The sequence below is a fragment of the Plectrocnemia conspersa genome, unplaced genomic scaffold (genome assembly GCF_051122295.1).
Source record: "Plectrocnemia conspersa isolate PC_06_02 unplaced genomic scaffold, ASM5112229v1 ptg000013l, whole genome shotgun sequence".
Taxonomy (NCBI): Eukaryota; Metazoa; Arthropoda; class Insecta; order Trichoptera; family Polycentropodidae; genus Plectrocnemia; species Plectrocnemia conspersa.
In genome coordinates, this window is record NW_028277177.1 from 16,799,233 (window position 1) to 16,825,531 (window position 26,299).

Sequence of the window (26,299 nt, forward strand, 5' to 3'; positions counted from 1 at the left end):
TATCTTGTTACTTAATTGTTGTAATGTGTATAAATACCGTTATATAAAACTAACTTCTTTCGTAAAAATACATCAAACGTTTAATGCGTTGCCACTGCACCCTTACTTTTTCGCAAATTATTTTTCTTATAAAATTATGTAGAAGGGCAAAGAAGCGCCCCCACAATGTATGGCTGAAAGGCAAATAGTAGTGGATTCTAATGAGGATGTAACGGTAAATCGTCGAGCTCGAGGCAAAATCTAAAATAAATAGTAAATATATATAATACTATCTAAGAATTAAATTATCAGTCTGACTTTGAGCTCATACATAATTTTTATTTTTTATTTTAAATAACACAAGCTTTTTAACTTTACAAACATTATTTTTAAACCGATTGCTTAAAATAAAGAAGGATATGAGATATTTTTATTATCATGCTGCTAATATGCTGAGGTTTATTTATGCGAATATCGTTTTACTTTTTTTGCGAAATTTAATTATCGAACTCCACTACGATCTAACAACAAGATTATGTACAATTTATTTATTATTTTCTATAAAAATAAAAATAATAAATAAAAATATAAATTGAATATATGGCGGACGCAAAATGGGCTTTGTACTAGGATATCATAACTGTAATAGATGTGCTCATGTACAACTGCGTATAAAATTGTTACAAATTGATTCATGCATGAATATTACTTAATATAAAAAAATATTTCTTAACATTTATTTATAAATAAGTTTTAATAAAAATTAATTTTGATTCGTCTAAATTATTTTATCAATCTTTGTTTATTTTATTTTTAGTGAGTACCCGTTCAAATAAAATTAATTATACTAAAATGTTAACGTCACCTTTATGCGAGTTTCGAAATTATAATTTTAGCAAATACTCGAACCATCGCACGAAATATTATTCTAGAATTTCACATTCCACCGAATACTTTAGCTACTCTGGGGCGTGTTCTCCTAATACTCTCGCGGGGCAGAAATAGCGCCAGTACGAGCGTCGTAACCCACAAATCCTGACCAAACGCTAGCCTCTAACCTCCTACAACGTTCTGAGCTCCTAACATTTCTTGTCACAGACCCGGTGGGGCGATGATTTTCCATTTAGATTTTTTTTTAAATCTTATTTTGAATTTAGTATAAAAATATATAAACAATAAATATATGTACGTAAAATAAAAATAGCGTTATCTATTTCAAATATGCGGCACAAGTTTTAAATCGATTAATAAAATAATAATAATAATAACAACATTTATTTATGTATTTTGTTCTCACAAATATTAAAAAATGTGAATTTGCTTTTTAAAACTTATCGTATTATTATTATTATTATTAGTGTACACTAGTTATAAATGCTAAGAAAACAGATAATACACAATTGCAAAAAATGTTACATATATAATTTCTAAGCCTTCACGTGTTTTTAGATATTTTCCTCTTTCTCCCGTCGACTCTCCCATGTATTTTCTCGGTAGTGAACCGGGACATGTGAGCTTTGTATTAGGGCTGCATGCAAACCGAGAGGATAGCGCCACATATGAACACACGTCAAAGTCGGAGGGCGTGGCCTCCCTCGTGTGCCTAGCTCACGTACACACTGACACGTGCGAGCTATACTGCGACGTACCAAACGCGTGTGTTCATATAACCCCCTACACGTGTACGCGCAAAGGCACCTCCATCTATCGCTCGCAACATCAGGATATCATATTCTCCCTACATTAAGCATTATAACTAGAGATGTCCCTGTGGAAAAAACGGGTTTTTTGGATGGGAATAAACGGCGTGAGAAAAATAGGAAAATTTAAAGATTAAAAAACCCATAAAAAAACATTTTTAGATATAAACGTTGCAACACTAATGTAAACTGTTTCGCATACTGTCAACATCGTTGTAGGCTTTGGATTAATTTGGGTGGCCACAAAGTTTAGGACGGAATACGCTGTTGGCAACCACAACGGTCTTAAATGTAAATAATATTTTTGTAAATTGATACAAAATTTATTTATTTTTATATAACATGTACATATATAGCACTATAGACGCCAACAACTCGCCGGCGAGTCACACGTTCACTCACTCAATACGTTAACGACCCGCCGGCAAGTCGCGATGTTTTTACATCGAAAATTTTTTCAATATGTAAAAAAATGTTGTGCTAGTGACATCTATGGTTGAACCCAAAAATTAATAGATCTTATTTTTTCGGTATTATTTTTTAATAAATTCAACAGAGCTCGCTAAAGCTGTCTATTAAACGATTTTTTATACGCGAATCGTATTTCGAAATTTGTTTGTCAGATACCTAGTAAAAACAACTATATATAAATGTATTCCTTTTTATGCCGCAATGAGTAAAACATATCAACACCGCAATGCCGCGAATTTTTAAATTTAAAAAATAAGGATATAAACTTTCGTAAAACACGTGTTTACCATCTTCACATTCCAAAAAAGCTCAAGGTCGTAATAGTTTTGATAATAATCATGATACCTAATTTATATTTTATTTGCAAACGACATATTTTGTATGAACTTAGTTACAGCCAGGCGCCGCTCAAGAAACAAAAAATGTTTTCGTTGTTCTAAATCTCGCTATTCAAATTATCATAGTTTTTAATATTTCTTCATAGATGTCTCTATATACCCAACTTAGGTTGTAATATTTTTTCTAAGCGTAAATAATAGTTCTTGTGAAAATGACAAAAGGCAATGATATTTTTCTCATTTGGTAAATAATATACTTTGGTCTTTTTCGAAACAACTCCCGTAAAGCACATTGTCTCAAGTTCACATCCAATGCGGAGATCATTCGTCATTGCAGGTCTGTACTTGTCGCTGGCTGTTAATCTTTGCATAATGGATGCAGTTACTACATGACTAGGATGCAGCAGTTTCTGGCTGCCAATGGTGTTGCATGGTCTCTATTTTTTCCCTCTTGTAAATTCTAGTTTATTTTTAACGTATCTAGAAATATCAAACTTTCCAAATACATATTTTTTCACATAAAAATATTTCAATCTTTGGATTATACTAATCGAAATTATTTTGAACAAAGATTTATAAAAAGGGCTAATAAGACCACGAACTGATAAATTCCGAAGCGCTAGTTTGTTCCCGCAAGAAAATTAAAATTTTTATCTATGATAATCATTGAATATAATTTGAGTCATGCTTATTCACCTTTTATCTTATTATTTCAAGCATTAATAAAATAAAAAAAATATATATATATGAATGTCATACTTTATTTTTTCATGTCATTTATAAATTCATGTTAGTATATAATGACAATAAGAATATTTTATTTTTAGAAAATAGATTAAATCTTATCTATGATCACATTTTTTAACAATCTTATTTACAACGAATAAAATATATACATTTTAACATTGATAATATTTATATATACATGTAGTACAATATTTACATTATTTACAATTTAAAGGTACAGAATATAAAAATATAAAATAAAGCTTATACCATTATTATGCTTAACCCTTATTGTACATTTATCGAGTGGTTAAAAGGAAGGAGTGCTACTGTCAGGTCTTAGTTGTTTAGTTTGTACGTCGTTATAGGCTATAGTGAAAACACTCTGTTTTTCCGTTATCGGCAATCTTTTTAAATTTTGGTTGTTATTATGGCTGCTCAAGAGAGACGTCATGGCTATGCCAGAATCGTCGTCTTCTATCACTCTGGTGTGTCTCACCAAAACATTTGATTCGACAATGGACACATCAGTATTGGAAGTTGATCGTTTGCTATCTACGTTTTTGTTTAAATCTATATTTGTATTTTGAGCTTCATTCGTATTACTATCTGGTATGTTGATATTTTCATTGTTAGCTGTGTGATTTAAATAAACTGTTGTTGGAAGACCACCTTGTGAAGAAACACAATGTACCGGAATGGTATTGATCGGAATTTGGTTGATATATAGAGGTTGAGTAGTTATCGCCTGCGTTGTTAAAATTTGAGGCTGCATCCCTAGATACTGCGGCAAATGCGTCGGTTGTACAAAACACATTGGATTTTGATTTTGATATTCGCGTTCATATCTATGCTCAGAATGTTGCAGAAGTGGATGGGTGTCTGGTAAGGGGCCTTCTGGTACAGGTTTAACCTTTTCTTCTTTCATCAATCTAGGGTGTGATTTTACCTCCTTTTCTTTAGGATCACCTTTATTTGATTTTTTAGTTTCGTTTGCCTTTGACTTCTCTGCGTTATTTGATTTATGATTTTTTTTATTTTCCTCATTATTTGCTCCTTTTACATCATGAACTTCATTTGTGTTTTTAGTTTTGCCTATATTTCTTTTCGGCTTACTAGGAGCGACTTTTTTCTCTGATTGATTTTCTATTTTTACAGAAGAAGTATTACCGGTCTTATTATTATACCATTGCATATACCTAGGAACACTTTTGGCTACGTCCGCTGTTACCTTCTTATCAGTTTTAGAATTCGTTTTATGATCATCCTGTGATTCCAACACATCCGATGCAATTTCTTCAATAGAATTTTCACTAGTTCTTAATATATTTTTAGAAACTTCATGTTCATCAACTTTATCTAGAGACGATGATTTACTATTGACTATAGAATTTTGTTTATCAGATGCAATTGTATTATCATGACTTAAATAAGGCCCGTCTTTTGCGTCCGTCGATGAACCTTGACGAGAGAATACTAAATTGCGTTTATCTTTATTTGCTGATGATGTTCTGCTACTATTTTTATTTTGTTGTGAATCACCTTCTAAACTATCATCGGTAAATTCATTTGAGTTTCTTCTAGAATTATACTTTTCGTTATCTTCATCTGATAACGAATCATCAGTATCATTATATTTTGTACTTGCTGATTGTCTAGTGAGCTTTGGTCGCTTTTCATTATTATTTCCACTTTCATTATCTAATGAATTGGATATTTCTAATAGTACATCTTTCTTTAAAGCTGATCTTACAGGTCTATCATTTTGTGCTTTATTTTGTTTATTAAATTCTTTAATTACTTGCTTGGAATGTTTGTCATTCTCCAAAGCTAATGCTACTTCAGTTTCTTCTAAAATAGGCGTGCGTATTTTTCTTTTCACTTCATCGACTTGAATATTTCTACGTCTGTATTCTTCTTTATATTTTCCCTTTCTCTTTTTGGGCCTTTTTCTCTTTACCCATCTTATTTGCTTAGGACTATGTCCGATCAACATTTCGTATTCTTCTTCACTGTACGATTCATCTATATCGCTTCTCGCTTTTCTGCGAGCTGGTCTCAAGTGATATGGCTCAGTCTGCGTACTAATATGACAATCTGTTTGAGTAGCAATGACACAATGGCCAGCATGTCCCGGTAAGCTTTGAGTTTCCAGCTTTGCTTCAAATTGAGAAGACGCATCTTGATGTTGAGCAATCTTACTTTTCTCCAACAAAATTTGCCTTAATAACTCATTTTGCTGTCGTAATGACGTTTCGATCAAATCTTGTCTTTGACTAGAATACATGTATTGATTGGTACCGTGCATGTTGACGTTATTGTTTGTGATCATATCCGTATCTTGATGTGTGGGCTGTATGCTGCCAGGTACAGGTAATTCAATATTTTGATAATCTCTCTGATTGTAAACACCATCAAATCTATTTTCATTATTTCTATATTGAGTGGACGTTATATTTCTTTGAAATTGTTCTCTAGTTTTATTTTGTTGATTTCTACTACGTTCCATTTTCATTCTAATGTTTTTAGCTTCATCACCTTGATCGGCGATAAAACGTTTCATTAAGATGTCTTTACCATTTTCTAAAACTACATACTGCTGTTGAGGCTGTTGTATCATTGTAACGGGACGATTTTTATGACTTGCAGGCAAATTGACATATCTCTCTTCTTCGATTCCGTCTCTGGTGACTAGCCGTAAAATTTCTGTATTCCCTTCTTTGATGAACATTTGGTCTCTATCTTGATTGACGGACGATGGAAGTCTATTTCCATTTTCAACTTGTAAATTGTGATTACTTCTACCGACAGACATTCTATCTGATTCTATTTTCAAATAATCAGCTTCAGAACCTCTCTCCATTTCGTGTCTCATTATCGAATCGGCATCCATATCTTCTTGCGTTTGCAGATGATTACGATGGTTTGTAATGCGGGTATATTCTTGATCTATGTCATCTACATATATATTTCTTTCTATGTAACGCTCTTTACCGTCTTGCATATCTTTTGTGTAGATAACATTCGGTCCATCTCTGAAAAAGTAAATATAAATATTAGAATACTAGTTTTTTAATTTCACATACATGTAGGGTACATTAACAATATTTTTTAATAAATATATAAATTTAGCGAATTCTAAAACTATCATTAAAATATGTATTATTTTAGTCACAATGAACTTTAGAGCATTCTACCCAGAGTTGGGTGTTTATTATATTAATTAAGGTATTTTAAAAGCATAATTTTTTGAACGTACCTGAATTTCATTGAATGCCTATCGTCAACTTTTATGTCGTTTGCTGCCGTCGGTGTGTAGATTTCGCCCATTCCTTTGATTTGTTCAGCATTTATGGTAAGATCAGCAATGTCCTTTGAACGGTTGTTTCTTTTGTTAAATTTCCACTGAGTAGCCTTCGTCCTCGAATCCGACTGGCCGGCGCTCCAAGCCTCCTTCCTGCCGTACCACTCGGCTGCTTGCACTGACTTATTTTCCTGGCCTCTCCCCTTTTCTCGAACAACTAAATGCACGTCGTCGTCTGTGGAGTTGACACGTATCACTCTTTTCCTAAAATATTGTTATATTTTACGGAATATTTGATCCGACCAAACTACTGTTAAATTAATCTGGGACTCACCTTGGAGGCATATATAAAGGGCACCCTTCGCAGATACAGCATAAAATTAAGCATATTAACGCCATCGTAATACATATTGCAAGAAAAATGAGCAGCCAAAACAGCACTTTATTTTCCGCTTTGTAGATGGTCTATAAACATGTATTCAATTAACACCAATTGAAATATTTTAATAGAAATGTTAAATATGCAGATTAACACTCACCACAGAAGCACTATCTGTACTAACAGCTGCTGAAGAAGATCCAACAGTCTTATTATTGTTTAGTTGCTGTTGAATATGACTAACATCAACTAAAGAATTTCCAGCTGATAAAACTGTTGCAACAACAACACTCCTACAAATACATAATAATTTGATATATAATAATTATTATAACATAATAAAATAAAAATATATCTGATAATAATTAGGTGGCACAACGAGGATAAATGGATCATACATTGCAAGTGTGCAGGAGTACAGTTCCATGGGAAATATGAATGAGATGCTAACAAGACTAGATGTGCATGATAAAGGATTTAGCAATTATACAAGGGACACATTGCCCTCAAGCTTGTTAGTTGCTGTTTACCATATATATTATTTATATGTATGTATATATAAAAATAATTAGTTTGATTACTGAATATGTACATATTTTCAGTTATTCTAGAACGAATGACTTCAAAAACGAACAATACTTCAACAATCAACGTAAAATACAGTGAAGTAAATTTCCCGATTCAAGAGATGATGTCAGTTGCAGCACGTTTATTTTACTCAAATAACAAGATAATGAACAAAGAATAAACTGATTATCACAGTACAAACTAACTTTCATGGTTGGTAGCCTTATTATGCTGCTGAAGAAAATTAATCCATAGCACCAAAGTAATGGAACGTGGTTGCTTGAGGCATTGGACACATGATTGAGATAACTATCCTTACTGATTTATTCAAATGCAAGAATGTGTTTTATATTATAAATCAATCGATTCCTATCAATTTGCCTTTCATTTTAAGTGAATCAAATTACCAATTCGCATTCTTTTCGCCATGACAATAAATAAGTCACAAGGACAGTCACTCAATATGAAAAGAATTTGCTTAATTATGAATGCTTTTCTAATGATCAATTTTATGTCTCAATTGGTGCATCTAAAACCCTTTATGTGCCAACAGATTTTAATATTGCAACAAAAAAACATTGTCTTTTATCACGTATGGAGAAATACAACATAACAAGAAATATATGGCGTGAAGCCGGGTACGAAAGCTTGTAATAGATAAAAATAAATATTATGCTCACCGTTCTTTACCACTACTACCAGATGTAACGTCAGTAACGCCAACTTCTGTGCCTTTATAAGGTCTTATTTCTAAAATTGTAACTTTGCCACCAGTTATAGTACTAAGAATCTCTTCCGTCTTCTGCCTATCCGGATTGAGACCTGGTACGACAAACAGCATTGTACGAGTTTTACTCTCTGGAGGATACACTTTGATGGTAGTCATGGAAAATTTAAGCGGTACTCCTAAATCGTAAGCTCTTGCAGTCAAGACATAAAATTCTAAATCTTGCTCTGTTTCAAATTGTCGCTTTTGCCGTTTCTTTTGTTGGGAATTTGATCTTTTTAGAGGTTCTAGTAAATATAATTCACCTAAAATGAAAAATACATTAAATATTTCACATTTAATACATACTAATTAAATATTATTCAAAATAATACCTGTAACTTCATTTAGAGAGAATTTATTCTCAAAATTTCCTAAAATCAACTCATATCGTACAATATTATTTGGAGGTTCAGCATCTTTATCTATGGCTTTAATGAAAGCCGGTGAAGTGAAGTTTCTCAAATTGGAAGCAAGTATAAATTCATAAACCGGTCTCTCAAATACAGGAGCTTCGTCGTTTACATCTAAAAGCTTAATTACTAATGGCACTGTAGCTCTGTTACCGATTCCTTCATTGTCTCTCGCTTCAATCAAAAATCTCACATCAGGCATTGCTTCTCTATCAAATCCATGATTGTTTTTAGCGACTGTTATAATGCCTGATCTTGGATCTAAATGCAAAGATGTATTCAAATATCCCAGTATGGCCGTATATTGAATTTTTCCAAATATCCCTGTGTCAACGTCCTCAGCTCTTATTTGAACGACCCTTGTACCAGCAGTGGCGTTCTCTGGTAAATCGACTTCATATAAATTTTCTAAGAAGAACGGCGGATTATCGTTGACGTCGTTCAAGTACACCGTAACGTTTGCAGTCGCTGATAAGTTTGTAGCAGGACCAAGCTCTTGTGCAAGTATCTATTAAAAAATTAAACATTCAAAGGTGTAACTATAATAACATAATTTATTCATCACTTACCTGAAAATTAACTGAATGCCTGGCTTCATAATCTAAAAGATTACTATCTCGAACTTTGATCAAAAAATTAACACGTCTTTCTCCGACGCTCGGTGAAATCTCAAACGTTCCATTATTTCCGAGTAATGTCAATGAAAATACACCATTTTTGCCAGCATCGTCATCACTTACTTGTGTTGAATACGGTTCAGTAAAAATCAAAGCCGTACCTTGAGGACTATTCTCATCTACACGAGCGATGTAACTAAAAATATATATATTTTTATATAAAAAAATTAAATAAACATTATGAATTGCATGATCAATACTTACATATCATTCTCGAAATATGGAGGAGAATTCCCTCTTTCTGGCATAATGAAAGCAAGTTCAACGGTAGCTGACATAGCCTCAGGCTCATCGCGGTTAAGTTTAACTTCTTCAGCGATAACAGTTAAAAGGATCGGAGTACCGACGTGAGATATTGCTGCTATATCGTCTAAGGGCCTCTCTAGAGTTACATCACCTACAATTTATCATATATTTAATTATTTATACTAATACTATCTTCATATTAATAGTTGAATGAAAAGATAAACATAAATTACTATCATACCCATTGAAAAATCAACATATTTTGAATTAACTGGGAATATTTTATATTTAGAATCAATGCAAAATATAATTTATTCATAAAACACAATTCAATGTAATGTAATCGAAAACATTGTTGTATTTTATAAAAATTGGCAGTTTATATATCTTTATATTTCTAAATATACAATTAATTTACATTATTATTTCTATACATACATAGATATTTAAATAAATTATTAATGAATTTAGTCAACATTAAAATCGATATTGAGAACGACCAATTAAAAGCTTAATAAATAAAATTGTTATTAGTATTTCTGCCTTGCCGAACAAGTGTATTCGTCACAATGACGTACGTGACAATAAGAGATTTTGTCGCAATAAATGAATGCATCTTTTAAGTGGAACATCACAAAGGCCCGTCGGTAACAATATAAATACAAAGGAATAATGTATGGTTTGCCAAATGGCAATGGATCGATGAAATTCATTACCGGAATTATAACTGGCGGCGTTGCCGGATCATCAGCTGTTTAAATTACGACCGTTATTACGAACGTGTTTACGACAATAACAATCTGTTTCCACCCCCAAATCGTCGAGAGTAGAAAAAGTAAAAGCTTCTCCACTATCAATAAAAGCATATATAAAAACGAACATAGGGTATATCAGATACTTCTATCAGAATTTTCCACTAAACACTTTTGACTTGGCACACATGAGAATTCATACTCGCACCAAGCGGAGCTACGCCGAACATCGACCAGCACTAAGAAAACAGAGAAAGCAGCCACTTTTATCTTCACGTCAACCCTTATCAAGCTACGAAGTCTGAAATCTAGAGTTCAATCCAATCTTTGGAGACAGCAAGGCTACGAGAACACCATTACATATGTTTACAAAATTAAAAACAATTTATAATTTCGAAAATTTTGTACTTTCTATAAAAATAATCGCGCAACCGCTAGGTCAGCAGAAACATATATATTGTTTCACTTGCGACAAACTTCAGAGCGCTTTTTAGGATCTGGGTATAAATTATATCAATTATAAATAAAATAGAATAAACAGGACTGACGCCGATTCCCAAGAGAGAGAGAGAGAGAGAGAGAAGTGGGAGGGGTGTCCCATGCAACGAAGAAAGAGATTAAGCATGCTATTTCGTGTAACGGTACTTTATCCAGACGACATGGGAATTTTATGAAGCGATTCGTCTGTAGCGCATGATGTTAATAGCGAGTGAAATATTTTATTAATGGTTTTAAACTTGGCTAAATTTATTTATTATTTTTTAATCTTTTTATTAACCACTTTAGGTAGAATAAAAATATGAATGCAAGAATTATTTAATTTTATATTGATAATACAGTATTATATCAATAAAAATATAATAGCATACGGTCTGATATTATAAAATTTAACAATATTTTGTGACAATTTCCACCACCCACATATTTAAATTTTTTTAATTGATTATGAATAAATTAAATTCTTTATGGATAATACACATTTAAAACGTTAAGTTAACTATTTTATGTATTCTCTAGTATTGTACTAAAAAATAATTAAATGAATATATTAAATTGTAATCTTATCGCAGGTGATCGTAATTGAGTTGGGTAGTATCTGATATACATTTCAAAAAACTATGTTCGATTATCACGCCAGAATCAAATTTAACCGATTAAAATACTGTTCATTCAGATTTTTTTACAAATATTATTTATTATTGTTCAAGAATTATTATGTATATACATATTATAATAAAAATATAATATAAACTCATTGTGTGTGCCCAATAGTGTTAAAACATGTCGTAGGCATTTTCCTTTGTTCGCCAAAAATAATTTCACGAAAGCGTCGCTACGATAGCGTGACACAAGGGAATTTCCTTAGAAACTTTTCGACATCAGTTTATGAGTATGCAAAAGAGTTGTGATAAGCACGGTTTCTGGAACGCAACAATGGCTGATTAAAAAGACACTAACCATGAGTGTTCAAATGACTTTAAGCTAACCGTGTTTTTGTTTTGCTAAAGTTTTTTTAATAGAAGGTCACGCAGTTAGTTTCAACATTTTCCCCATATGTGCATATGCTCTACTGGTTATCTCAGGCTCATGCCTGGAGCGACAGTCGTTCAAACAGCGGACGCAATTACACGAGCCATGATTAAATGGTACTTTACGAAGAAGCTGCGTCTATCAAACAAGGTGATGGTTACTCGAGGCTATAAAACGCCGATCCTACCAGAGCCATAAAATATTCGTCGTCGTTTTACACTTATCCCTGCTTCAATGGGACGTTATGGGTGCGATCCACGGGTGTACCGAAACCAGTTTGGTTGAAAGTAAAAATGCGTTTTAAATGGTTCCAGTATTCGGGCTTACAAGACAGGTTACTTTAGTGACCTTTGGAAGCCGAAAAAAACTCTATAGAGATCCATCGACAAGCTTTTATCATTTTATCATCGAACAGAACACCCTCGGCGGCGTGCTCTCCATCCCAAGAGTTTATTCCACCTTCAAGCCGTATATGCCAGGTCGTGCTTTGATTATTCAAACAGGTCAGTAAAGAATAATTTATTTCACTGACATCGAAGAGAAGGTCGTTGAAACACAACAGAGCGTCCGAGGGACTGAACACTCGCCGACAAATGGGCAATTATACTCGAATACTGACATCATTAATTTTGAACCCAAAAATATATAAAGCACGCTGTGAAATATATTTTGCTCAGATAATTGATCTTATCTTTTCGGTATCCAGGGAAAATATAAATTGCCTCTTAGATGTAAGGCAACTAAATATCAATGAAAAGGATTGCTTTAAATTCGGATTCACGTATTTTTCAACAAAGATGGAATATAAAAACTTGGTATTTTTATGTATAAAAGTTCTCTGTAATTATAAAATTAAATATACTAAATTACAAGCAGTGGCGTAGTTAAGGTATGTGCCGCCCAGGGCGATCCTTAAAATTGCCGCCCCCCTAATACATTTTTTTTAGGGAAAAAACTCAGTATTTCTTAAAATAATAAATTGGTTAATATTAAGCTCTTGTTGTTCGTAGATTAATATATGTTTTAGTGCATTCAGGGTTAAGAACCACACCCATCGCGAATATGCCACCCCCAAGCAAGTGCCGCCCGGGGCGGCCCGCCCCCTCCGCCCCCCCCCCCATAGCTACGTCACTGATTATAAGCACATTGCGCAAAAATGCAGTTAAAAAATTCTGAAGATTAGGTCGCTAAGTTGAGCTATGAAACTATCAAATTGTCATTTCTTCGGTCTTCTATAAAGTTTTATATATAATCGCAAGTAGCAAAGAGCCTTACACAATCGGCAAAACATGGATCAAGTCTTGTGTTCCTGAAGGTTTCCTTTAGGCATCTACAGAGGAAACAAATTTCTGATACCAAATAATTTGGGATATCTTGGCCGATGAACTTAAGGAAATGCCTCTGCCATTTGTACTTTAATTTAATGAAAGTAATGATAAAGCTCAATGTAGCTAACGTTTAGTCTTTGTGAATCCCATCACTACTATGTACATTAAATAAGGAATTATTTTCTGGTAAGCTCTAGTTTTTTTTTTTTATCAAAATACGTACTTTTGGGTTTCATACACATTTACGATGCACTATAATTATATAAATAAAATATAATTTTAGAGTATTAGTGAATTTTTTCAATTCCTTTTTTGTTCGTGCACTGAAATTCTAAAATTTATATTTTAAGTTATAGCTTGTTTTTCAACAAAACTTAATGTGTGCATATTTTTAGTCCAGATTCGCTCTAAAAATTCAGCCAATTATTAGAGGCGCGGGCTGTAAAATTTAATAACTAATCTAATCTTCTGTGTTCTCTGTGTTAATGAGAGTTTCGAATCATTAACCTTTTTAAATTCTAAACTTATTAACTAATAAATAATTTGATTTTGATATTTGTTCCTCTTACCCGAAGTCTCGTTGATGTTGAAATATGTCGTGAACGGGTTTCCTTCAGAAACGAGTCCGTATCGGATCTGCCTCGGAGCGCCTTTGTCTCCATCTTCAGCGTGTACTCTAACGACAATATCGCCTGGTACCAAATTGGAAGATAAATGGGTGACAGGAGGAGCAGACGTGAAAACGGGAGGCATATCTTGCACATCTTGAACGACGACAACGACTTCCAATCCCGCGATGTTTCTCGTATCCTTGTTTGGCTCCGCATATGCGTCCTGTCAATACAACTCTTATTTATGACTCTTTTATAACATACATAAAATACAGAAATATCATTATACAACACTTACAGTCGCCAAAACGGTCAAATGGTACATCGACTGCGTTTCGAAATCCAAGGGTCCGATCAAAAAAATTGTACCTTCTGTGTTTTCGGGAGACACTATTTTCTGTCTGATCGCAAAGAGCGGAGATCCCTGAAACGGAATAATTACACCTCAAGATTGGAATTGATTTCGATTGATAAGCTCGGATGGTTCGTTTGATGTCGCCGTACAAACAGGTATCTTTATCCGAGTGTCGGCGTATAAAAACTCTAAACGGATTTTAGACAAATCACTACTTCAATAATCAATGGATTTTTTTCCATCACATACCCATAGTTCCAGGTAGACCGCTTTCGATTGTAATGGATTTTTTCTGGCAACAATGTAGTCCAAATCAGTGCCTCTTCTGGCGTCCTGTAACAATCGCATGAAATGGAATTGAATTTTGTGACGTGACACAATTCATGTAATACAAAAAACAGGGACGCTCAAAAAAAAATGTTTGTACATATTTCAAGATTAGAGATAAATTCAAGATAAGTAGACACATGAGAATGTTTTGTATATCCCGTATATAATGGAATAGCTATGCATCCTAGCGTAAGCGTTAAAGTGTGATCTAATGAAAACTATGTTTGATTTCAATTTAATTCCGACGCCCAAGCGCTAGTTGAAAATCAATCAAAGCATGAAAAGGTGGTATTGTGCAATCGAAAACAAAATAACAAAAAAGAGGTCTGGAATGTGCCATACCTCTGGCCTCAACTCACGATTTAACCATCTTGCCTCCGAGAAATGAATATAAATGTCCGATATATCGTGCAACAAGACTCGTGTTTTAAATTTGCAGAAAAAAGCGCATATTTGCAATTTAAATCGTATACATCGAATATTCCCCCTGAGCGCGTATTAAACAGAAGCTAGCAGTTATCTAGCATTCCCAAACAAGATGATGGGCAACAATCTCGGAATGGTAGATTGTGAGCAATCGTTGAAAATTGGACTCACTCCGATGTAACGACTTTGCGAGGCAAAATAAATTATATAACGCGAAGATTGCAATGGAGTCGATTTCGAGTTTCAAAGAAGCACGTGGTATTATGTTCGCATTTTACCTCTGGCACCATAATTAGAGCTGGTATGTGCGGAAATATTGTGTCTCTGGGGGTGGTCGCGTTGGTGGCAGTGATTGAGCAAGATATCCTATTCTCTCTCCCTTTGGTGTTTCGCACTGATACTCTGAAGTCGATGTACCGCCCTGGATCTAGGCGTCTCTGGAGGATAACGTTAGCTTGGCACACTGAATTGTATCGAGTGCATGGAAGTGTTTCCACTGAAACATCCGATCGTCCTGTGTCTCCTGTAATAAATAAAAAAATGATATATATGAATGTTTTACACTAGAGTTGTTCATTCATTTTAAAGAACGAAAGTATATTTAATGGCATTAGAAATTTCGATGAAACTTTAGTCAGTATGATTGTGTGCTATCTACAATTTGCACTCAAATATGCAATATGCTGTCGAGTTGACGTTAAATTTTATCACAAATTCTACATTGTGCATACACACATATTTCACACTATTACCAGGATTAGACAAAATGTTTGCCGAATGCATGAATTAGGATAAAATATTTTAGCTTTAAATTTAAAAAATAAATTCGCAATAAATTATTGGTTCACACTTCAATGCGACTTAGGAGCTAAATATTTCTTTAATTGTCATATATTAATAAATTAAGTTGATTATTTACTCATTCGGTGCCATTTTTAACTAAAGAAAGCGCAGAGATTCAATCGAATGCGTAATGCAAAATTTGTGATTTTTATGTGATTTTTACATTTAAAAAATATTAAGGCGCAATTGGCACAGTTCGAAATTTTACTAATAAACCACCATTTTTAAAGAATGATAATGTATGTTCGCGCAGCGAAAAATTACGAGATATTGTATTTTAATTAGATATAATATCAACATTGAGATTCGCAAGCGACAGTTTTTTTAACAGCGTTAGCTGAAACAATAGATAAATAATTAAATACCCCTAGGCCTAGTTTAATGAAGTTATAATATGTAGGATATAACTGCCCCATAGCAAATCATGAAAATGTGAGTTTTTAAGACCGCCTAAACTGCCGCCATTTCAATTGTGCCGATTGCAATTCGGCCCATAACGATCTCTGTACCAGGCAATTCAGTGATCGCTTGATTTAGGTGGTGCATGTAGAATTATTGTAAAGATTATTCAGCATATATACATTAAATTATATATATGTGTACATATTACAACATAATTTGACTGTATGTAATATATTGAACTATATTGAACGTTCGCTGGTATGATTTTATATTTAATCTAAACATTTTTTTATTCATTGATCTTTTGAATCTAATTAACTTTTTTGAGAGAAAACATAGCAACAAATTCAGTTTAACGCATAATATGTAGTTTTTACAGAATTATACAAAAAAACAAAACGAACCGTCATCACTCATAATAAATTACAGAAGACAGAGTTTCATTCACAAAACACAATCCTCTTGTCGCTCTATAAAAACCCTATCACGGACAATGACTAAGAATTCGTCGTTATTTCATTTCGATGACTGGTCATTTTTACGATTTCGACCGAGGAATCACGAAGTTTGAATTTTACGTAGGCGAGGCTCGTGAGCCGTGAACGGACGTAACAATAAAACCGAGATTAGATTAAACAAACTCGAAAAGTCAATAAATAAACAAAATATAAAATAATATGAAAAGTCATCATCGTCATCATCAAGTTTGAATCAAGAGCATACTGTTGTTGTTGTTGTACCTATCATATCGAACTGCAGCGGATAATCGAAGTCCTTGTCGTGCGCACGAATTCGATAAATGACGGACCCGACCGCCGCATCTGCCGGTACGAGCACGAGCCGCATCAGGGTAGCAGGATCGAAGGTCGGTTCTCCACATTCCGAAAGCCCGGACAGCCACACCAGCGCGAGTACCACGCGCCATGATACGCTGGAAAGAAAAAATATGTGAATATGAAATATGATGCGCAAGAATATTATACACAACATATTATATGATTACAACGAATATATATTTAGATCAGAGCTGTCCAGCTGCAAACTTATTTTTGCGGCCAGCGAACCAATTCAATTTTTTTAAATTAAATTTAAAAAATGAGCTAAGAAAAGGTCACCTTAGACATGTTTGTTCGTTTACCCAGACGTAGGGATATACATATGTACAAACAAAAATGTCACAGGTGACCTTTTTTCACATCCAAAATGATTTTTTTAGCCCCTTAAAATGTTTCTTTGGCCACCAAAAGAAAAAAAATGGCCAGCGGACTAAGACAGCGCTGATATAGAAGTATAAATAGATAATAAGTAAAAATAAAAAACATGTAATATTTATTCATAATTCAATTGTGTGTTCTCACATGGTATATTTAAAAAAAAAATGATGCAGAATTCGTATTTAAATAGGTTGCAGAATAGAGCGATTTTAAAATGTAATAAATATAATATTGTAAGGCGGGTGGAATATTATATTACATAAGTTTGAGTATGTGTTTATTTATAAATTAGAATTGTAACAAATCTAGTTTATGAAATATTTAATAGGACAAAAAAAGGCGATGACCAAAAGGCTTATGTAAAGAGGTGTTAATACAATAGTAATAGCCAATTGGTGAGATAAGTCAGGGAATCCAAATCCCTTACCTTTTTTTTCCAAGGACACAAATACTACTATGTTATTTTTTAAGGATTGAAGATTATTGTTATAAATTAAAAACTAAGTCTATAATAAATAATATTCTGAAAGCGCCATTTCAAACATCTTGCAATTTATGTTAATTTTACCATTTTACGTATATGTAAAGATTGAATTTATTTTTATCTCTCATGTATTGGATTCGTTGTATTTTTAACATCATATGATTTTGTTAAAAATATTTAAAATATCAAGTATCATTCCCAGTTGATGTTTTGTCACACCTACTTTTTCAATAGAACATTTTACAATATATGTAATAAATAGTTATATAAAAATTAATAATGTAAATAATTTAATAAAGAACGTTTCTCATTTTGTGCAAAACATTCTCGTAAATGTTCCACCTCCCGACAAATCTGAAGCCCCGTTATATAGGAGCGCGATTGGACATTCCGCGTGGTTCTAGAACGAGGGCGAAATGCTTTTTCATTTATTTTATTTATTTATTTATATAAATTAAATAAAGATACTGATTTTATTAAATTAATTTTACAAAAATATCGACGTATTAATTAAAATTGCTAAATATAAAACTTTACAATTTTAATAATAAAAATAAACAATTCGTAGAAGCGGAGTGGCAAAAGACCACCTAATAACTCTGACGCCTTGATCTAACGGAGCGTGTTTGGGAAGGCAGTCGCGACGTGCGGACGTTGAGATAACCTTCCGGCAAAATAAATAAATGGCTGTTCTCAACATTTCTTAACAAAAGATAATATTATTTTATGGAGTATATTTTAGTTAATTAATTAAAAAAAAAAGTTTATTTGAACATGTTTCACTTTAATTATTTAATTAAAATTTGGTTCATATCTTCTACTTCTGTTGTTCCAATATAATTCAGCGCGTCTCCGACGCGAGCGCTGTTCGTCCGTGCCGCATGGGAGCGGAGTGCGATCGTTAAAACTTATGTTATCCTAGTATAAGCGAGCGTGTTTGCTTCTCGGCGGCGGCGGCAGCGCCGTCGAACCCAACGTCGCGCGACTTATATTAAAAATTCTTTTAATAATAAACTAAAAACAATTAGAAACTCGTTTTATTATTTTAAAATAAATCTATATTTTTAAATCTTTACTTTTATAAAATATTAAAAAAATAATTAAAAAAACATGCACATTATGCATGATTATGGTTAAGAACATACTTCGATGTTTCGCGTGACCCAAGCACCGCGAGTGTGCGGCGTTAGATTGTCAGAACTTATGTTATCCTAATACAAGCGAGCGTGTTTTGCTCCTCTGCCGCGGCGGCGTCGTTGAACCCATGTCGCGTCACTTACCACGCCCAATGAAATTTATATTAAAATTGATTCAGTAATAAAATGCCCACGCGAAAAAGGCGTAAGACATGAATTTTGCTACCATCCCTAGTTTGTGGAGATGTCTTATAACGTTTGATTGATCAACCAATATTCAATCTTTCAAATAGAGTTTATTTTTTATTTGCTTCCATCCGTGATATATGGTTTTTAAAGTCGCTGTAATTGCTCTATTTTTTAATTAAATTCGTAAATTAATTTTATGACTTATATTGGTCAGTTTTGATTTGAAATTGTTACACGACGAAACGAAACTGATTCATAAAAATCACGAGGCAACATTTAATTTATGAAAAGCCCGCCATACACTATTTAACTATTTCACTGTTTTGCCGATACCTTCTCTTAAAATGGTTTCAATGCAATATGTTTTAAAAGTTATTATAGACACTATAATTACAAATTTATGATTAACTGTAAATAATTTCTTTCGATGCAAAAAAAAACATTGCAAGCTAATTTCTGTAAATATCTATTTTTTTGAACAATCATATTGCTTTGGTATATGTCATTAGATATAAGAAGCAGAAACTATAATAACAAATTTATAATTTAATAAAAATTATTTCTATCGAGACAAAAAAATGCAAGATGATTTTTGTAAATATTGTATTTTTTTATCAATCATATTATTTTGGTATGATATTAAAAGCATTTTTTTTAAATTATTATAGAAAGTAGATACTTACAAGTTTATAGTTCTATCGATGCAAAAAAATAAATAATACAAGCTGACTTTTGTGAATATTCTATTTTTTTACCGATCATATTATTTATGTATATGTAATTGGATATTAGAAGGACTTTTTCTTGAGTTATTACAGAAATACAAAAATTAAAATTTTATAATTCAATATAAATTATTTCTATTGATGCAAAAAACCCAATGCAAGCTGACTTTTGTAAATATCATTGTTTTTGTCCAATCATATTAGTGTTTCTAATTATGTTTTTATTGCTACTGTTCCATTTTTATGTAAACAGTATATAGTTAAGATGCAAACACGCTTAAACGATTTGGCTTAAAATATTCTGACAACTATTTTTTTACTATAATAATATATTAATCAAACCAATTAATTATTTCTTTTAAAGTTGCTAAGGGGCGGTGTCGACAATCCGTCATTTCTCGGCGAACTTTTGAGTGCCATAGAGAATTGTGATCGCGTCCCTTATTCTTGACCGTCGCGTCTAGGACTTCAGCGCTTGAGAACGTTCCTTTTGCACGAGCCATTTTACGAGATATTTTAGGTGTGCACAATAAGTTTTTTATTTATTTAATGGTATAGTTATTGTTTGTATAATGGCATTCATGACGTATTGGGGACACCTGTCAAGCTTTGTAATAAAAAATAAAATAAAAAATATATAAAAAGGAGTGATGAAGATCTTATCGATTGTATGAACTTGTATATACTTGCGGGGTATAGGGGAGTAGCCCGTGTAATGCTATCTCCTTCTAATTTATGAATATATTTTTTCAATCATCCATTGTAACATAGTAGTGATTCCAATGTGTTATAACGTTGCAATTACATGTAAACATTAAAATACTAGACTGATAGTTTAAGAATCAGTGACATCTATATAATTAATTAATTAACAAAATACTATGTATTATAATTTACAATCAATAGATCCTTGCTGCTGGGGCAGGATTTAATAATAGCGCTTTTAATAAATAAAAATTATCAATCCAACGCCTTACGGACTATACTCTATTTATGTTAATACAGTCAGTTCGAGAGCTATCCATTTCATCACTATTCATAATTAAGAAAGAGATGGCAAGTTTAAGTTTACGTCCCTACTATTAGCTCTAAAGCACATGATACGGATATACGTTCGATATACTTATCATTACTTCGATTGATTAATAAATATAAAAAAATATAGTAATGATTTTAATTTCTATAAATTTGTTCAAAATATAAACAAGAGTAATGATAAGTATATCGAACGTACATCCACATCGCGTGCTTTAGAGCTAATACATAGTAGGGTCGTAAACACAAAAACTTGCCATCTCTTTCTCAATTATGAATAATGATGAAATAGATAGCTCTCGAACTGACTGTGTAAATAATGTTATTTCGGCCTTAATGACGAACGATATAGCCCTCCCCATTCTGAATCAGGTAAAGGTAGAACGTAATCCGATTTTTTTATTTTTAAATTTAAAAAATGGTTTAGAAACAAATCATTTTAATATTCACCAAAACAGAAACTAAGAACCAGCGTTGTTACTCGCAGACTTTCGTATGTTTCGCCCAAGCGCCGTTTGTGTGCAGTTCGTAAGAACTTATGTTATCCTAATACAAACGAGCGTGTTTTGCTCTCTGTCGCGGCGGCGGCGGTGGTGGCGTCGATGAACCGACGACACGTCACTCGTTCGCCCGATATTGAGTGTACTTTTTGCCATAAAAGTATTTAATTAAGAGATATCATCCTAGTTTTTTTTGACATATCTTATACGTTTGATTAGTTAATGCATATTTAATCTACATCAGGGTCGCGCATAGCCGGCTTGTAACGCGTGCAAGGCACGCAGGCAGCTAAAAATATTTTTTATTTCACAGTATTATTTAAAATATTATAATTGTTTGTATACATTTCATTACATTATTTGTTTGTCATAAATTAATTTTATTTTTAGCCATTGATCATATTTAATTTGAGATAGTCACACGACCGAAGACGAAACATAGCTGACATGGAGTCAGGTGAGATACCAAACAAATATACTAGCATATACACTATCTACAATACCTTTCATATCAACCAAATATATGAGTATGTAAATTTTTTTATCACTATATCGCATATATAAATTTGAAATATCAATTTAAGAAAAAAAATCAATAAACAATAACAAAACAATATCGATGGCACCCAAATCCTTTTGGTTTTAAGCGTGTTTAAATCATTTTAATAATTTAATTAGGTACTTGCAATTATGGCGATTCGCATAAGTAAATTCAAGTCTCGGTAGGTCATTGATTAGTATCGGATGTGAAGCTCATGTAATACAAACGCAATGATATCGGCCACTCGTCGACGATTCGACTAAGCGTAGTGTGTGCGAGGCGTCAGGTCGTCAGAACTTATGTTATCCTAATACAATCGAGCGTGTGGCGTGGCGCCGGCGAATGCGACGCCCATCCGCCCCGCCCGATTGCCCTTTAATATAAAAATTATCTTGCACATTTGCCATAAAAATAAAATAGCTAGATTTACACGTAACATTGATTTAATTAGTTTTTTAATAATAAAAAAAATGACTTATTTTTCTAGGCAATAAATTTATTAACCCTTTGCACTCGTAATCGTTTTCGTACTAGGTATGTCGCCAGCTCGGGAAAAATGAAAAATGAAAATTCTTTTTAAAAATTAAAATTATATATGTAGAGCATAACTATGAATAAACTAATATCAAAAACGAAGAAATCAGAACAAATACTTGCATTTCTCTAAATTACATTTTAATTTTTTTTTGGTTCTCTCAAGTACCATTGGTTGGCAATCCATAACAATAAATTAACACAATAGGGTGACGACCCTTTTTAAAATATTTATGGGACCGAAAAATGTTTAAACCATAAATATACACAAATAACAATATGCCGCTCGGTTTTAGGTTTAGATATATCTACCTGCGAACGAAGCTAGCTTACATCGCTCGCAGAATTACAAATTGTACGTTTTTTCCATAATTAAAGAAACCCACAAGATATCTATATTTATATAAACTAATATTAGTCTCATCGCCCCATCGAAGGGCAAATGGAACGTTGCAGTTAGGTCATATTATTTTATATATTTCTTAATTAAAAATAGACAAAACTTTTATTAATGAATAGCTGTATGGTAAATATGTATTTGTTTGTAATTTTATACGACGACGACGGTCAATTGGGCGATGGTTTATTGGGCGACAGAAATTAAAAAAAACTTGCACGCCTTGCTTTATTGTAAATATTAATAAAATATACATTAACTATTTATAGGACACCTTGAACAAAGTGGTACATGTATATACCACCAAAACTAAGGTTTATTTTTCCTATGTTTTTTTTTTAATAATGAACCTAATGTTACAAGAGCACCCGTGATAACGTACATTGGTAGGTCAGTTTACCATTCAATATAAAGTTGACTTAATTTAGAATATTGCAGCCTAAAACGACAAATAAGATATTAATTAAATTTTAAAAAATGTAAATAAAACAAAAATATGTGTCCTATAAAGGGTTAAAACGAAAAATTATATTGGAAATTCCAAAAGTTTGTTCTCACAGTAATTTATAATTCTCAAAATATAAAAAAATCGCGTAAAGGGTAAAATCTGCGATAAGCACTTATCAGCGCTAGTTCTGTGTTATTATATTTATATATAACAATCCTATCTAATTTAAAATAGATAACTGTAAAATATGCGATTTTTGGGAATTCCAAAAGTTTGTTCTCACAGTAGTTTCCAAGGCTCAAAACATAAAAAAAATTCGCGTAAGGTCCCACTATAAACATTTTTTTAGTAAGTATTTATAATAAAATTACCGACTTTAGCCTAAGTGTTTTATGATATCGAGTAACTTTCTTAAATTCTTGAATAAAAAAATCAAACTGTTTAAGTGATTAATTTTATGATTAAATATGCACAAATGATAAGTAAATATACATATATCTTATGTAGGTATATTATATTTTGTTTAGACCGAATAATGTTTTCATCTTTTAATTCTTTTCTAAAAAATATTACTTATATTTTCGTATGTATTTAATTACGTTAATTATTTAATTAATTATAAGATCATGATTTGCATCACATTTATTTGTAATGCATTATTATTGTATCGCCCAAAAGACCATCGCCCGTTTGTCTGTCGCCCATTTTGAATCGCCCATTTGACTGTCGCCCAATATACGATTATACACTATCATTACAAAACATATCTTCACAATCACTATATTTAGCCATAGCACTATTTTTTCACAATAATATTTAAAAATTAACTTTACAATAACTTCACAATAAAATTACAAAATAAGTAATTAAACAAAATTATCAGTCACTATATATAGTTTCACTTAGACACAAATTACGGACAACCGAGCCGCTGTCGAAAACAGAATAGGTAATAAAAACGTCACCGACGCGTGTCAACCGAAAGGTGATCGCCAACTGTTGCCTTTGGGAGAAGCTACGGCAAATCTGCCGTTAAATTTAGTCATCAAAAAAACCCCGACTTATCCCGATAAATAAGCTCTCCCCGGCTTGATTCAGGTAAAAATGATATTTTTTTGATAAGGTATGACTTTTGAAACTCTTGTCTACAACACTGCAAAAACGCCATTCAAAACATGCACAGGAAATACCCAAAAATCGACGTTATATTTCATTAATTGAAATGGTGCGTCTGACGCGCCTGACGAGTAATATAGACCCAAGTACTGGTGCGTCTCACGCACCATACGAGCGGAAAGGGTTAATCCCAACGCTATAACTTTTTCGGTTTTGGGACGAAAGCTTCCGCATATGGCAGGGATCGATTTAGAGAGAAATATGCCACCAAGAAGAGTAGGGAGCGTTAAAGAGCAAGAGTGAGCAATAATAAAATATTATTTTATAAAAGAAGTCGGCATAAAAATGGTTTTACTTCATTCTTATGCTTATACAATATACTCACAATTATTCGGGATAATGCTGGAGAGGAAGGGCACATCGGATAATTTAAAAATACGGATAATCCGAACTATATATTTTTATTTGGTTTTAAAATATGTATTTGCTATACAGATTATCATCTTTCCAAGTATTGAGAAAATCTGTGATTCTTGATGGTTTTGAGAAATTCTCAATAATTAATATCAGTAAGAATTCTTACTGATATTAATTATTTGCTCATTTTTTGTTATAATAATCGACAAAAAGGTTTTTTCAGTCCCCTTAAATGATTAAAAATTTCATTATATGAGTTCCAGGTGCATTTCTGCAACACATACGCTCATTAAATAATAATGTATAAATTTGAAATTAATTTAAAAAAATAAAAGAACATAAAAAAAATGAAATTATTTTAAACATTGAAATTAATTTTAAAAATATTTTATTTTAAGCACGGATAATCCGTACCCGAATAATCGGTAGTACACTGTATTTATAAAAAAAGTCGGCTTATGATTTCCCGTTTTTTTATGTTTTTTGTACACGCTTTGTCTCGAGAGAACTATGATATCTATCTATATAAATAAAAGGCAATGTTCGTGTGTGTATGAAAGGTCAATCATAACAAGTATGGGGATTGAATTTGAGAATCCGTGTTTTTCTCATAGTAGATTATACGTTGCATCCTCCCTTGTAGGAAAAGCAAGCGATTTGTTTGTATATGCGCGAAATGGAATCAACAAAAACGTCCTATATCTAAGAACATTGCAATGATCTTGAAGGTAAATAATTCATTAATTTTAATTTATTTAATTCAAATAAAATTAATATTGAATTGATATTGATATTGTTTTCGTGAAATATGTATCTAGATTGCGCTAAAACTGAAAAAGAAGAAAAAACAAAACAGCAATGAAACAGAAAAAAAAATATTCCACAATTTAAATCATGTTATTTTAATCGAATTTATATAATTCATATACGTATATATATTCAAATTTAGCAATGGCGAACATTGCCGGGTCCGCTAGATTAATATATATATATATATATATATATATATTTAATTAATTTAAATGGAAGTTGTTAACTGCCGTGACGTGGTGCGGCGTCAGATGGTCAGAACTTATGTTAACCTAATACAAGCGAGCGTTCGGCGGCGGCGGCGGCGGCAAATGCGCCAACACGGCACCCTTTGGGTACCTTCTCATATATTTTTTGTTTTTTGTTGCTCATAAAACGTTCTATACCTTTTATGAGCACAAAATACAGATGTATAATAATGGAATCGTAACCAATGTAAAGTATTTTTTTGCAACATATGAGTTTGACGTATTCGTAACGACTGGTAAAATAAAAAGAAATTTACAACTTAGTCCACAATTATATTTATACGTCCACTCAAAACGATTTTATAACTTAAATATTATATCTATATATAATACATGTTAATAGTTTATAACTATTGTCTATA

At 32.4% G+C, this 26,299-nt stretch overlaps 1 protein-coding gene across 4 annotated transcripts in view; it reads right to left on the minus strand.

Annotated features, from left to right (window-relative positions):
* Positions 1–3,231: 3,231 nt before the first annotated feature.
* Positions 3,232–26,299, minus strand: part of Cad86C (Cadherin 86C) — a 66,596-nt gene continuing 43,528 nt past the window's right edge. For 2 of the 4 annotated variants that reach the window (XM_088203076.1, XM_088203075.1), the window contains 13 exons: positions 16,884–17,074; positions 15,177–15,421; positions 14,392–14,475; positions 14,086–14,211; positions 13,746–14,010; positions 9,525–9,717; positions 9,213–9,456; positions 8,566–9,151; positions 8,145–8,496; positions 7,058–7,190; positions 6,853–6,983; positions 6,474–6,782; positions 3,232–6,249 (listed from right to left, as the gene is read on the minus strand). In XM_088203076.1, the coding sequence (XP_088059202.1) occupies positions 3,525–6,249; positions 6,474–6,782; positions 6,853–6,983; positions 7,058–7,190; positions 8,145–8,496; positions 8,566–9,151; positions 9,213–9,456; positions 9,525–9,717; positions 13,746–14,010; positions 14,086–14,211; positions 14,392–14,475; positions 15,177–15,421; positions 16,884–17,074 (5,584 nt within the window). In that variant the 3' untranslated portion in view covers positions 3,232–3,524. The remainder of the gene's footprint in view (positions 6,250–6,473; positions 6,783–6,852; positions 6,984–7,057; positions 7,191–8,144; positions 8,497–8,565; positions 9,152–9,212; positions 9,457–9,524; positions 9,718–13,745; positions 14,011–14,085; positions 14,212–14,391; positions 14,476–15,176; positions 15,422–16,883; positions 17,075–26,299) is intronic. The other 2 variants (XR_015812151.1, XR_015812150.1) reach the window with 1 other exon arrangement.